Source organism: Pomacea canaliculata, linkage group LG1 (genome assembly GCF_003073045.1).
Source record: "Pomacea canaliculata isolate SZHN2017 linkage group LG1, ASM307304v1, whole genome shotgun sequence".
Taxonomy (NCBI): Eukaryota; Metazoa; Mollusca; class Gastropoda; order Architaenioglossa; family Ampullariidae; genus Pomacea; species Pomacea canaliculata.
This window is the reverse complement of record NC_037590.1, coordinates 8,663,670-8,678,941: the sequence shown is the minus strand read 5'-3', so window position 1 is coordinate 8,678,941 and position 15,272 is coordinate 8,663,670. Positions and strand designations below refer to the sequence as shown.

Sequence of the window (15,272 nt, the reverse complement as noted above, 5' to 3'; positions counted from 1 at the left end):
ACAACACAAACATGATAGACAATGTTAAACAGGAACTGGCGTACATCACAGGTATAGTGTACAACATCAATATCGCCAGCATGGACATCGGAACAGAATAAGTTACTTACTGAATATTTCTCTTCAAAGGCTCTAGGTGTCTCTTCTGAAACAAACAGACAAAAGGTAAACAACAGTAAAATAACAACACTAGTACAACTAACTACGGCGATAACGACGAAGTTGTTGTTGTTGTTGTTGTTGTTGTTGTTGTTGTTGTTGTTGTTGATTACAAAAAAACAATTGCTAATCTCGTTCGACTGTCTCATGGTCAAGCACTGTCCCGCAAAACACGATGCCGCTCAAAGTAAACACGTAAACAACACCAATACTTCACCACAGGACAATTATATGAACATTCTTTGCATCGTTTGTTAATATAATTCGCTGGAGATGTTCATCAATATTTGATTTGTAATTAAAACTCAAAGCGGTTATAATCTGCTGAAAATAAGAAACAGGTCGTGGCACACGACCAACGGGAGCTAACGCGGGCATTTGGAGGAGGAAAAGTATGGTTATTTCCCTTTGACAGTGTGGATTCCCGTATGCCTCCCTGTCCCTACCCCTTCCCCGAGCGCCACCTTTTCTATTTGGGGGTTCGGAGAAACTAGTTTAAAGCAGTTAGAGCCCTTGTTGTTCATCTTTCGTGCGTGAGATTTGTTTGCAGCTTGTGGGCCTACCGGCGTGTTGACATACTCTGGAAAGATGAGTGAAACTGGTAAAAAAAAAAAAAAAAGCAAAAAAACAAAAAAAACCCCACAAGATCAGTACTGCTGTATATGCCAGAACAGTGGTGGTATGATTGTAGATGAGAAGATGTCCAGCAGATCAGACTGCGTGTAAAATGTGTGGAAAGCGCGGGTAAGACTGGTGTTGATGATGTTTGTTTACACACAAAACAGTCGTCTTTGTTCAGCACACTTCAATAAACTATGTAACAGTACCTTTAGTGTTTGCAATCAAACAGTTAACGACCTCGATAATAAGTTTATAATTCACTTAGCGATAAATGCTTTGGTATCGACATTAAGATAAAGTTAATTGATGTTTACTGATTTGAAGCAGTAGTTTGGATATGAAGCGTGTTATGTGAACCACTTCTTCTTATCGTCATCATTATCTTCTTCTTCTTCTTCTTATTATTATTAGTATTACTGTTGTTGTTTATTAAGTAGAAATGTGTTTATTTTTTGCAGGTCAGTAAAGCTGATGCAAGCCCTTTTTCATTTGGGCAAGGCTTGCAAAATGTGAAACTTTTGTTAATAGTTAATAACAATTCAGTATGTGGTGAAGTACTTTTTTGTTTTTATCCCTGAAAACTTTTGAAGATTTTCCCTCCATTTTGATAATTGGTATTATTTGTCAAGGTGTCTGAACTCTACTTTCATCTTTCATTGCTGAATCACGTTTTCTGCGATATTAAAAAGTTGTATATAGATGGGTAATCCTTTCTATTCAAAAGAGTAACCCAGCACAAGAGCGAAATAATAATAATAGCTGAACTTGAAACTTCATTTCCCCGTATATATATATATACGAGCTTACAAAAGACTAGAATCGCAATGGAACCAAAAGTAAAGCAAACAATAAACACAAGTGTCAGAAAACAGCTCCGTGACAAACTACACGGAGGAAGAATGGAGGAGTGGGCGGAACTGTATTCTTGATTATGCCAGCTGCTTCCAGTAATTCCCTCCCCTAGTTTCGCCAAGTATTTGTTACAGCGAGCAACATGTAGCATCAAGCTTAATAATGATGTTGACTGGGAGTGCGCCAACATCGAAAGGATCGACTTCCGGTATTTGCGCAGTTCACGGAAGGAACAATGCGGTGACGTCACGGGGCAGTCAGGTCGTTCCTAACCCGCGGGGCAACCCAGGAGGACAGAAACACGTGGCGCAAATATTTGTAGTACTCTTGGTCCCTCGGTGCTATGTCGCTACAGGAAGGACCTCATGCTGCCGAGTACTTGGTGATCGAAGCTTTTGTTTTGTTGGCAAAGCTGCGGTTTTAAGTTCGCCGAAACATGGCTGTGGCTAAAAATACGACAGGAATAACCGGTTTGTGGCTGCTGCAAACACGTTTAAATGATCTAAGTCAGAGGATAATGAAATATAATCACTCATCAGGCAATAAATTTAAATTCCCCTTACATTTTTTGTTGTTGTTAAACTACCAAGCTAATTCCAGTTAGCCTAGACGATTTCGCAAGCTGCAGCTTGGCAAGTGGAGCTACAACTCGATTACAGCGAAACAGCTGTACAAGATGGCGACGCATGGTTACCTAGGAGACACAGTAGGAGATGATGTGTGGAGTAAAGACGCAGTCATATTATAGTTTGTGTGAGACTTGTGTCCATTATGGTTAGGGTTATTGCAATGCTGAGTGACAAGGTTAATTAAACTGTAGGTACGATGTGTGACGTCACGGGTCGCAGTGTTTGTGACGTCACAATAGTACCTGCAGTGCAGGCAGTAGGAAGACATCCGGAAATGACGTCACACAGTACCTTGTGAGGGCCGTGGCCCGCGGTCAGCTGCTGTCCCAGTTCCCTCTGCAGCACCAGCAGCCGGCGTCGCTCTGTCTCCAACAGCCGTGACGTCACCTGCATGAGATACACACTCTGTTAACGTCCCACCTGCACTTATAACAAGTAAGCTACCTCTAGATTCGATCCCACTCTCGCAATCCCACAGCTCCACCCTTAGGCTGCTAACACTTCAGTCAGGAAAGGACTACTCTTTATCTCAGGTACCCGGGGTTTCCACAAGTCAGACGATGGTCAAGGGGACACAAGGGCGGGTTTTGAGTGCAAAAGGGTTTATGCGTTTATTTATCTATTTATTTTAATTCAGTTGTTTTTACTTCCTTCCATTTTTGTCAGCTACCTTGAGACTACTGAATTCCACAACATTTCTTCATCCAATCACACGGGCCTGTTAAATATATTTACAACTCATAAAGTTCTCCTCGTATCAAAATTAAGATAATAAATATGTTTGTTTCTTACGCTTCTTCCATTTTCTTTCTACTCTTTTCTCGTGATATTATAAAGTTTCTAGTATTTTCTCTATTATTTCCACGTATTTTAAGTGAGCCACCACGTAGCCTGGCGCCTGATGTAGGTCGTCGACACAACTGTTTATCGCCACTTTCGTCTGTCTTTATCTTAACGATAGTATCACGTCAAGTCTGATGTTAATGAGTCGGCTGCATAGAGGTTACTGGATGAACCGGTGGTCAAGAAAGAAAAACTGGATCAAATATTCGGCGCACATCATCATCATCATCGTCATCATCATCATCAGGCCCAGTCACGGCGGTGTGAGGCAAATTTTATACATTCTCGATCGTGCTGTGTGCTTCCCAGAGGATGGGACTGCGTTGACCTTTCATGCGGGAGTGTGTGCTTAAGACAGATGACCCAACAGGAGCGGAGGTTAGCGCCTGCTTGACAACGGTCTGCCCACAGCTGGTTAACTCATTAGGCTGATAACCCTGGCGTGAGGCAAAAGCTGTGTACACACGCACGGGAGGCACAAAGGGCAACAAAGGGCACGTCACTACCTACTATCGGCAACAGTAAGCTCCCTTGCGTGTCAGCTGGTACAAGACAGAAAACAAGGAGAATTCTATGCATTTTGTTAGGTTTGTATTATTTACTTTCATTATTTGTCAATTTTATTTTCGGTGACACTTTTCTATCTCCATCTGTTCCCCCGAAAATGATCAATATCTAATTTATATTTTTGAATATGCATAGATACACAGAAAACTGCAAAGAGGGCAAATGAGAGAGAGAGAGAAAATAAAGCGGCGGAGAAGAGAGAGGGAGAAAAAAGAAAGAAAATATGACTCGTAGAGAAACAAAGTGACAAAACTCGCACAAACACACACCCACACCCACGCACGCGCTCACACGCACATAATACTTTCCCAACCAGATAAACAACGTGACAAAACGGACGAAAATACTCCAGAAAAACGAGAGAGAGAGACCCTAAACAAAACAGAACCCAAAAGTCTCAAATAACACGGGAGGACGAAAGGCAGGACCACGTCCTTTCACGGGAAGTGCGCGTCAGCTAACAGGAAGCTGCGACGCGATACCAAAGCGCCACGCGCGTGCACGAAAGCCCGCAAAAGGGAGAGAACCCCGCAAGCCACGTCGACCACAACGACGAAGGTGGGGATCCAAACAGGGCGAATGTCAACGCCAAGGACTGCGGCCTTTTCCGCATCAAAAGAAATGCCGCCCAGGTAAACACATCCGTGGAGAGGCAGCGGGCCAGGGCAACTGCCAGCAAAGCCGCCATCGAGCTCTCTGGGCGGCGAAATTGCAGCCTAATTCTGTCCTGGGTCCAGATTTAAAGTTCAGGCTTGGGAGGCCGGCAAATATAAAGCTTCCTATCCCACCCTCCAGCCTCTCCTACCCTCTTCTGAATCTCACAGCCAAAACTCTTCCTTTGTGATGAGAATAAACCACAGAAATAACATGACTACAAGACTAGTTTTTTCCCTTTCTTCCTTTTTGAGTTCTATTGCGTCATCGAAATCAGTTGAAGCAGGTTCATCCTGATAATGCGACTATAAACTCAGACATCAGTGCCAACTGCTGCAGCAAGAAAGTATACAGAAGGAGGCATGAAGAGGTGGGAATTAATATTCGAAACCGATTCTTACAGAAACAAATCTTTGATTCATGGTGGGGGAGGCGTTTACAAAAGCATTTCTGGAAGTGTTATTTCTTTTGTATTTGGTCTTTGGTAATTTTAAAGCATAATCTCTGTTCCTTTCACTTTCAGTGACTGACACACACACAATATGAGAGAGAGAGACAAATATTATGATTTAAAAGATTTATCCAAACAGATGAGTGACTGGAAGCTAGCATGTGTGTTTTCGATCCAATAAGTAACGAAGATTTAAAAAAGCTCTCGCTACATTGGATCTCATTAGCCTCATCACCTCCCGAAGCCCACGTCTTCTATTTCCCCGATCTATACATCGAAAGGCCACAGGCTGCAGCATCGGGCCTAATGATGGCCGCCGGACATTTCCCCTTGACAAACACACCGCCGCCTGCCCCACGATCAAGGCCACGCATCCTCGCACGTCCTCTTGTGAATCACTACTTGCTCACATGGACAGCAGTCGCACATCGCTCGTGGCCACGCTGGAATGTGAACTACAGCCAGTCTAATTCACACCAAAACACTACCTGTAATTTGTTGGGAGGAGCGAGGGCTTAAATACTTTAGAACTAATAATATAATAATAACTTGCTCGCACAACAAGCAAAAAAAAAAAAAAACTAACGCATTTATATATGCTATCTTTACATATCGTAATGATAGTCTCAGCAATACATGCACTAGACTGTAATTGTTCAACCTGTCAACCTTAAAAAATCGCTCAGTTCAAAGTGCATTCAGGAGCTTGAAAGTCTCAGTACCAGGTGCCGCAGTGATAACAGGCTAACTGATAACGGGAATCTTTCCTGGAAGGTTCTGATTATCTTTCCCTTAAGGATAAAAGATATTTCGTGCACTCATTGCTTCTTCCCTGGTACTAATTATATGTGCCTTAATTATGTTAAAAACTGACTCCCTTAACGGTTGTGCTGCAACAAACGTCTGTTCCAACAACTGTAACTGTATGTAAGTCTGTGATTATCCATGATAGTGGTCTGCGGCTGAACAGTTTGCACCTGTATGACAAGTAGTAGTAGTCAGCTAAAAGGTCTAAGTACTAGAAGTACTTACTACTATCAGTAGTCGGTCTACATACATCTAACCCACGTTTGTACAAGTGTACATCACACAGATCGCCGACAGACCCCAGACCGTTTGGATTTTTGTTTTTATTTTTAGCCTGTGCGAAAGGAAATACAAGATATATGAATTTTTGAGAATTCGTACCGACACTGAAAAATGATGACAGAGATAATAAGAGAGATGATGTTTGTAATGCTGGTTGTACTGCCGTGATAGAAATAACAATGATGTTGTTATGCACGTTTGTACAAATGCATGTATTTGTATAATAACAGCTTTTTATCGATGCAGTTTAAAAATATTAAAAACATTAAAGAATAACAAAAAAAGTAAATAAATAAAATCCGATATTAACAGGTAAGTGCTTTGAACAAAATATACTGCTCCTTCACACACACATACACAGAGAGAGAAACACACAGGCATACACACAGACATAAACATACACAAATATGCAGACACACAAACATACAGACACAGAAACATACAGACACACCGACACACACACACTGTAATTTAGAAGACAGGAAGGCTGTAATCTATTTCAGGCTGCTGTTGAAGGCCTCTGTGACATGTCCTTAATGCCATTCGCTCACAATGGAAGAGCCGGGAAGAGAGGTGAATGAGCGAATGACTGAGTGTGACAGGGCAGATGCCGACAACGGCCAGTTCCGCAAGAGGAGTGTCTTGCTGAGGCCACGAGAACAGACCAGGCTGAGGGAGGAAGGGTGGAGGGGAGGGGAGGAAGAAGTACCTGGTACTTCAGCAAGAGAAATCCCTCAACAGCCGAACGCCGGCGGAAATACATAATGAAAATGAATGGGAAAAGGCAAAGGAAGTCCACACACACACAGACATGATGAGTGGTGTGGCCCAGTCAGTGAGCATGAGACAGCCAGTGGCAGGCCAGGAGTGAGAGTAGTGTAGTGTCCTACAGAGAACACATGAATAACTGTCACCACACAGCTCTGTATCTTACACAACACCTTTTTCTATTTCACATCTTCATTTATGCTTGATACATGCTCATATTTAAGTAAAATATTGAACAGATACCGTGCATTGACTAATCCCTTTATCGCCATTTGCACCACTTGATTCTGCTGGTTCGCCTCTTCAAGCAATCTTTCTTTTTATTCAGAATCTGATCTCACCAACCGTCAAACACCACCACATACCAATTCACAACACTATCGGAGTCAGCCCAGTCTGTTCAGACATTATAAACTTATTATTATTATTAAGCAGTGAGGTGACTGACGATGACGATGATTACAAATTGGTAGAAAGTTATTCTCGTGAATTCTGAGAACTTCAGAGACAGACAGAAGTCAGTTGTTCCTGCAAAAATACTTAGCCGTGCCGGTGAGCGCTGGAGGACGCAGGAGAACTCTGCCTGAGAAGTCAGACAAATGAATCCTACCATCCATAAAGTCAAAGTATTTCCACCAGTTCAAGAGGATTTACAGTCACGTGACATCCACAGGATACAGCCACACATGATCTCATCGCAAAGTGGTAACTCAGAAATTCCTAAATTGGACGAAACGAAGCTAAAGTCCCCTCCCCTCCCAACACACACACACTCACGCGCTTTTTAAAACGAAAATAGAATATTTACTCACCGAAGTCATCTCAACGTGATTCGTACGTCGTGTATTTCGTTGATGATTTATCAAGCATCATTACTGCCTCGTATACTAACCCCGAACACTAATATTTACTAGCTTGTACACAAAGTGTCGCGTCCCTAGGGACAGGACTAAGTCTTTCAAAGCGGCTTACATCACAGACAAAGCCATGGAGATGAATTATGTGTCTGACAGGATCAGAGATGAGTGTGGACACAGGCAGAGGCACGGTGTAAGTACTGCCACGGGAGACAGAACTAAGCCGTGGGAGCATCTTGTTGTGAGTGTAAAGGTCACACAAGTGCAACTAGACAGTCAAGAAGAGAAGGGTGGGGGAGGAGGAGAGAGGGGGGAATTATTATTATATGTCGTGGAGTGGGGAGATGGTGAGAGTCATGAACTTTGGTCTTGACCTCTCTTAGGTTGAGTACGGTGGTTGGTGTTCGCACGGCTATCGTCAGAAAAGAGACCCATGGCCTGTAGACTGCCCAAGGGAGACCAAGGGAAAGCGAAGACGACACGTGCGCATGCGTGTGCGTGTGCGTGTGCGTGTGCGTGAGGGATGCATGTGTCTTTGAGGTTTGCATGTGAGAACAATAAATTAAAAAATATAATGAATTGAACAAAAAAACGTCCCATTCGCTCCATCCAAAGCACAGAGTACATTAGTTCCGTGTTCTTTACATTCCGCTTAGAATATGTCCAAAACCTTGTCACCACAGAAACGTTAAGACACTCGTTACGTGTTCCCGACATCTCGAGAAAAGTTACGCTTGACGTACTGACGTCATAAACGTTGTCGGCGAAAGCACCTGACGTCACGGAAATATTCTAGTGATCTTTGACCTTTTACCCAGTTTTTTTTTCTTTAAAAAAAAAGCGTTCTTCAATGGACTACAAAAGTCTCTTTCCATACTTCCACCCCTTTAAAAAAACGAAAACATAAAAACGACAAAAGAAAGTAGGTCTTCTCGAGAACGCTCATCAGCATTCAGAAACCGTTCACTACGCTTCTATTTTTGGCCTGCCTCGAGTTCATTTCCAAGTGCGATACGTAAGGGACAAAAGTTGCTTGAGTCAGCAAGAGAGAGAGAACTGGTTGCAGAACAAACATCTCTGAAAGGATGACATTTTAGTAGCACCAGGCTCGTGAGACAAGAAGAGGGTGCTTACGTTCCCCCCTCGTCCCCACGTTGTCCTCTTCCTCCCATCCCTCACCACCCCACTCCCCCAAAAAAAGAGGAATAAAAAACAAGCCTCGTTTCAGATTCTCCTCACTGGCGTCAAGCGCCCACCCCTCTTTGGCAGGACATTCCGCCATGTACCCGCGAAGCCTGGCGGTCCGTCAGACGCAGGACTTGGCGACACGACGACAATGTGTGTACAGCAGGGTTACGTTGACGTAAAGCTGACGTTCTCCTGCCGTAATTACTGCCGGGGACTCTCGTTCGGGTACAGGAAGCTGGAACTAGGGTGGGGGTGAGGCGCTTGGATAGTAGTAGTGGCGTGCGTACAGATCGTTGGTAGTTAGAAAGACACGAATGTGTCAAAGGGGAAAAAAACAAACAAACAATAGAAATGCACGTGATGTCCGAACACGCGACAACAGAAGACGAAGAAGAAGAAGAAGAAAAAAGAAGAAATTTCCGGGGTCAATGCTGCACAACATGTTTCTAAAACTTAAAGATGTTTTACAACATCAAATTCCCAAACGTTTAAAAAAAATCGCTTTTATGCCATTTACATTCGTAGTACAAGCACACGTAAACATTGTGTTGACGAGACTGAAAGTCTGGATTCAGCAGTTTTAACTTATTTAAAACAGTTTAGTTTAAAACGATCTAAAATTATGTAGCACATTGTGTCTATAAAACTGAATATCTAATTATCCTCAAGACCTAACGGTGTTAAACATTAAAAATGTGTTGTCTAAATGGCACCTGACTCCTAGCTCTCACAACTTTATTGAAAACAAAACAACAACGTTTCTATGAAATAAAAACAACCGTTAAAAATTCACTTACAACAAAGAAGTAAAGAATCTCTATTATCGACTCACGTTTGAAAAACAAACAACGGTTTCTGTAAGCACACATCACACGGATCTCATTTTATTTCGGCGTCCAAATCCTGTCCGTGTACACGTGGCCTTAGCATCAGCTGTTGCAGCAGTAAACTATTTCATCAACACCTCTCTTGTTGACAATCGACAGCTGGTGATAATAAGGGGATTTTTTTTAGTGTGTGCTAATGTTCACTTGACAGCGCAATATCCAAGCCAACAGGTAACATTCCTTGTGTGTGCACATCACACTGTTCACATGTTACAGTGAACAATGGAAAACGAAGAACAATGTGAAAGCTGCTTCGTGCCTGTGGCAAAAGGTGATCAGAACAGCTTGAATCGCGAAGACACATTTCGTAAAATATTTAAAAAAGAAGGGTTAGTGAGATCAGGAGACTATTGACCGCTAATGTCACAGTAAACAACCAAAGGTGATCATCGGAGGAGTTAGTTCACTTAAAATTAATATTGCTGCTAAGGAAAACAATGACCGAAACCGAAATAAGCCAGAGTAGGAAGTCGTTGAACAGATTCAAATGAAAAGAGAATGACGAAGTTATTAGAGAGAGAGAGGGAGAGAACAGCTGTTATTAGGGTTTCCAACACACACACACACGCAATTTATCTTTCTCTTCCTGATTCACTTTGATCGAAACTGACTTTTTAATTATTTATCCCTCTGCGTGGCCATTCACTCTTTCTTTTCAGCTTAGCAGAGACTGACTACAGCCAGAATACCTCACCTCACCCTGACTGCTACTCATCCTCAACCCTATCTACAATCGTCCTACCAGAAACCAGCACAATCCTCGATGCACCACTAGCAGGAGGACCAAGAATAAACCGTGAAGATGACAGTTGTCACCAAGATGCAATCTCTAGATCATGCACTGTCTCAAAATATTTTATGGCCGCGCACACTGTCATAAAAATCTCTCGCAAGACGTGACCACCATACTCCGTTCCCAACAGCCGGCAAGAGGCAAGATTTATATTGTCTGAGTAAGAGTTAAAAATGGCTTCTACATTACACCCTCAGGGCTGTCTCGTGACAGATACAAGAGTTTCACCTGGCTTTACTTTCCCTATTATCTTAATAATAGTTGTTGTTGTTGGTGGTGGTGGTGATGGTGTTGGTGGTGTTGGCGGGAGGGGAGAAAAATTGGCGCTGGCGTAGAAGATGATGAGTGCTGCTCTCTCTCTATATATATACCCATCGGACGACTTTAAGCCAAGTTTTTCAGCTAAACTTCCAAACCCCTTTGCTAAGTGTCGTCTGCGTAGTCGACTTGTCATTAAAGACCAGCGAGTTCAGACTCGTTTTCAAGACTCTTGCTTGAACACAAACCAACTAAGATTTCAGGATGTTAAGCTTTAAAAAAAGTGCCATACGCTAAGACCTCCCACGGAACCAACTCCTGGATCAGAAGGGTGAACAGCACCCATACCCACGGCAGTTAAACTGAGTGGTTGTCACACACCTCCAGGTCTTGCGATGTCCCGGACATGCCTGAAGGCACTTACGGTGTTCTAGCACGTCTGAAGGGGCTAGGTATGAACTGTTAACAGTCCAGCCTTCTAACACAGCATGCCATTTTTTTTTAAAGTTGAGAGCCCCCATTTAGTGAACAGTGATCTTGGTAAGGTGAATATATAAACATTAGTACAGACAGCAGTAGATTGCTGTAATGTAATGACCTAAGTTACTATTGTGTACGTTAATATGAAAGGTTATTTCTACCAAATATAAGCTGTTGTTGTCTCTCACCATAGAGTCCAAACACCCTGCTATCACATCCACCCCTAAGTACACACTTCGGTTAGGTATTGTACTTGTGTAAGGAGAATAAACATCTATACGGTAAATAATTATGCGCGTACATTTAAAATAAACCCAGCTTTCCCATGCTGGTTTGATATTTTCTTCACAGTTGTAGAGATACACAGTGAAATATATATATATATACGTCATACAAACAAAATAAATCATACGGTAATACATCAACCTCAAGCATGTTGTCAAAGAATATACCTGGTAATATATCAACTGAGTAATCTAGCGCAAGTAAACCAACCTGCAAGACAAAGCCACACAGTCATATACCTACTTCAAACAGCAAAGAAAGTCACACAATAATATACCAACCTCAAGCTGTATGCCAAAAAGTTCGGCACCACCCGACTCTCTGCCATGACTACTGGAAACCGAAGCTGATGTCTGCACGACCCCTGTGCCGGCGTTCTCAGTGGAACTGTCGCTGATGGTGCTACTGCTGTCTCCGTCTGCCATCGGCCTGCTGACGACGGGAGTAAAAAGACAGTTCAAACACCAGACGCAATGGCCCTTGTTCAGTCGTTGATTCTTTGAGTGAATTTGATAAACAATTTTTGGTTCGAAACCACAACGAGGCTTTGTCCTCACCGAGGGCTGTAGAATGAACGGAAAATTCCAGAACACCAAAGAGGCGTAAACAACTTCCACGGGGTCCTGAAACAAAATATTGAGCTGTTGTAGCGAGGGGTCTTTATATAGACTTGTCCATTTTGGTGACCCAGCTGATAATAACGAGGAAAACGGTGATATGCGAACACACAGCTGCTTCCACTTCAAGTTTGATCGAAACACACGACTGTGAAGAGTTTGACGATAACCTTGCGTAGCAATAGAAGGAAACTGTCGCCTGGAAACGCCGAGAGAAAATCCAAGTTACCAGTTTCTTGGTGAATTCCTCTTGGTTTCGACCTCAGTGGATTTTACCGCGAACAGCGTGACAGCTGGGGGCATGGAGTCTCGCGGCGCGTGCGAAGTTGATACGATGGCGGGGGCACACGGTACAACCTCCGTCACAGCCGATGAAGACACCTCCTGCGGTCACACAGCTGATGCAGTGACACGTTTAGTACCGACACTGATCGGATTCTAACCGTGACATCTCCATAAACACTCGTCTGGTTTGTTATCTCAGCACATCACACAAACTGGGGCATTCCTCGACGAGTGTCATCTTCATCTTTGCGTGATCAGCATCTCTACTCGTCGTACCTGTCAGAACTTGCTGCTTGTTATTGTTGTTGTCATACCTGGTTCACTGGCAGCCTTACCGTGGGACCTCGGAGGCATGTTCAGAGCGGTGTAAAGTCACCAACGGCCACTCGGTTCTGTCTACAGGAAGCTGCTGATATCCATCACCGACCGACGAACACACACATACACTCGTCTTGAAAGAAGCTTGTCTGACAGTTTATTGTCACGTCACAGACATGGCAGCCCGCCTCGTCCATTCACCTGTGGCGCAGGGCAGGTGGGAAAATGATTCCTTTCTCGAAAAACTTTGTGACAGAGAAGGAAACAGCAGTCACAGCACAGTCTGCGCCGACAAGCTCTTTAAGCTGGGATCTGCTCGTGTTTCTGTCGACTGCTCAAACACTCCAAGTGAGCGAGTTTCTGTTGAAGCCTTGTTGAACACCGCAAACTCATCGATCCACAATGTCGTCTTTCTGCTTGTCGCACGCACGCACGGACGGACAAAGAGAAACAGGCGAATCATAAACACTCGCAACACACGAACGAGATCGCTGGCGCACACCTGCGGTTTTTTTTTCTCCCAGGTGTCGACATATCCTCTTGCCGATCAGTGGACTCTTCCGCATGACGTAGCTGCCCGCAGGACATGGAAGACGGGTTCATTTGGCAGAGGGGGGTGAGCCCTGAGAGAAGCGCGAGGCGTCTCCTAGTACCGAGTTCTACAAGACGATGCAAGCGCGTGGGAGAAGTGGGTTGCGTTGCCTAACGCAAGGAAGTCACGCGCACAGCACCGCTGCAGACTATTTCGTCATGCATGCCGCACCCGGTCCGCAATAATGGTGTCCACACAACGTCACATATCATTTAAGTAAATAAACAACAAATTGTCACAATTATCTGCAAGTTGCGCCCCCATTTTAACTAAAGCTCACTGAGAACTGCCGATGATTACCTACGATATCGTTTCGATATCCAGATACTCAAGTTTGATTTTGAATGATATTATTAAGGATGATTTTAATCTGCAGACAGCATTGGGTTACACTGTCCAAGTCCTTTGGTGGGTAGAACAATTCTCCTCCTCCTCCTCCTCCTCCTCATCATCATCGTTTTGTTTTAACTTGTTGCTAAAACGGCTTTCTTTACGATACCTGCAGTCCTTACCCACCTCTGTTAGTGCTTAGGTAACGTGTTCGCCTCCACTTACAAATTTGTCCTTTGACCCACAATGATGACACAGATGATATAAACGCTAAGCTAGATGATTTAAAAATACATGTATGCAAAGAGAAGGGTGCAGCAATGAGAACCCGTGTTCCCTGCATACGTGCATAAACAGCTTACACGCGCCAGGTGTGTGACACTTGTACAAGAGAAAGGTTGTCAGACAGGTAGTACCAGGATGGGTGTTCTTGCTTTTTATTTGAGTTAACACTTGCCACCTCTTAACACAATATACCGCGGTTTTCTTCCTTTCAATGTCCTGCATTTTATTTTTATACATTAGGAATTGGTGGTTATATTTGTATGTCTCATAAAGTGGCTACTCGTGCTACTCGTGCAAGGGGACTGAACTGCGGACAGGATGTGTGACGTGCGGCGATTTCAATGCAGCTTAGGTTTCGCTACAAACATCGATTAAAGAAATTCTGCAAAGAAGGATGTAGTTAGAGAAAACGACAGATGAAAAAACAGCGAAAGCAAACTGTTTATGATAGTTGGATGAAAGTTTAATACTAAAGAGAGTGATAGTAAAGGATCACACATCTATAATGACGGAAGGAACAAAGATCCACAACGGAGGCGTCAAAATAAACAGCAATTTAATAAAAAGTGAATTTTCTGCATGCGTCAGACTAAGAGACAACTTTGGTTAAAGTAGAGAGGAGGGTGTCTTATGTTACGTTTCACGTGGCTTTGTCTTCCCTTACAAGGAGTAAGAAATTTTACGAAAGGGTTTCAACATCACGTACGAAGCAGCGAAGAATAAGGGGAGCAACTCTGTTCCAGGTACCGATTAGTCATGAAAATAGTCTCCCTTTGTCAGTACAATTGCCGTGCCAGTCTATCAGATATTTATAATAATAGTAATAAATGCATTCTTAGCGCCTAAGAGCAAGAACGGAACATGGAGAGTATATGATGGTCAAGAAAACAAATAGCATATGAACTATAAAAGAATTTTTAAAAACCGTATTAAACGAAGAATAAAATCAAATACAGAGAACACAAAGATCGAGGAACCAAATAACAAGAACAATTAAGAGCTGAGAATAGCCTGATATTGCAAAAGGAAGGGGGTAAAAAATTACTAGCATTATGGGAAAGGCTGTTAGGAGTAATGTTTACGGAAGAGGTACGTTTTCAGTGCACGTTTGAAGGATTCAATAGTAGGTAGGTAGCGAATATGGAAAGGGACAGAGTTCCATTGTGGGAAGAACAGACCCGTGCAATTATGTTCGCACCCATGGCTCCTGGGTAAAGTTAATGGCGATCACAGCTGTGCTTTGGCTGAATGTTGGCAGAGGTGTGAGTACAAACATCACGCTTTTCATTCTCTTAATGTTGCAAGGGCACTGAATAGGTGCGGACCAAACTCATCCAAGGTTCCCTGAGCTGTCGATGTTCTAGTGAACTAGCGTGACGTAGTACACCGTTACAGGCGCTCGTTGATCGCAGGTGCAAAGCGTGTACTTTGCTAACGGATGTGTTTTGGAAGCTGAAATTCACA

At 43.3% G+C, this 15,272-nt stretch overlaps 1 protein-coding gene across 2 annotated transcripts in view; it reads right to left on the bottom strand.

The window, feature by feature from the left end:
• LOC112559984 (ras-GEF domain-containing family member 1B-like) overlaps positions 1-13,021 on the bottom strand; it is a 70,303-nt gene extending 57,282 nt beyond the window's left edge. The window contains exons 1-3 of one of the 2 annotated variants that reach the window (XM_025231523.1): positions 11,663-13,021; positions 2,553-2,648; positions 111-145 (exon numbers count right to left, since the gene is read on the bottom strand). In XM_025231523.1, coding sequence (XP_025087308.1) covers positions 111-145; positions 2,553-2,648; positions 11,663-11,806 — 275 coding nt within the window. In that variant the 5' untranslated portion in view covers positions 11,807-13,021. Of the gene's footprint in view, positions 1-110; positions 146-2,552; positions 2,649-7,445; positions 7,470-11,662 lie in introns of those variants that run through there. The other variant, XM_025231530.1, reaches the window with a different exon arrangement.
• Positions 13,022-15,272: the final 2,251 nt, after the last annotated feature.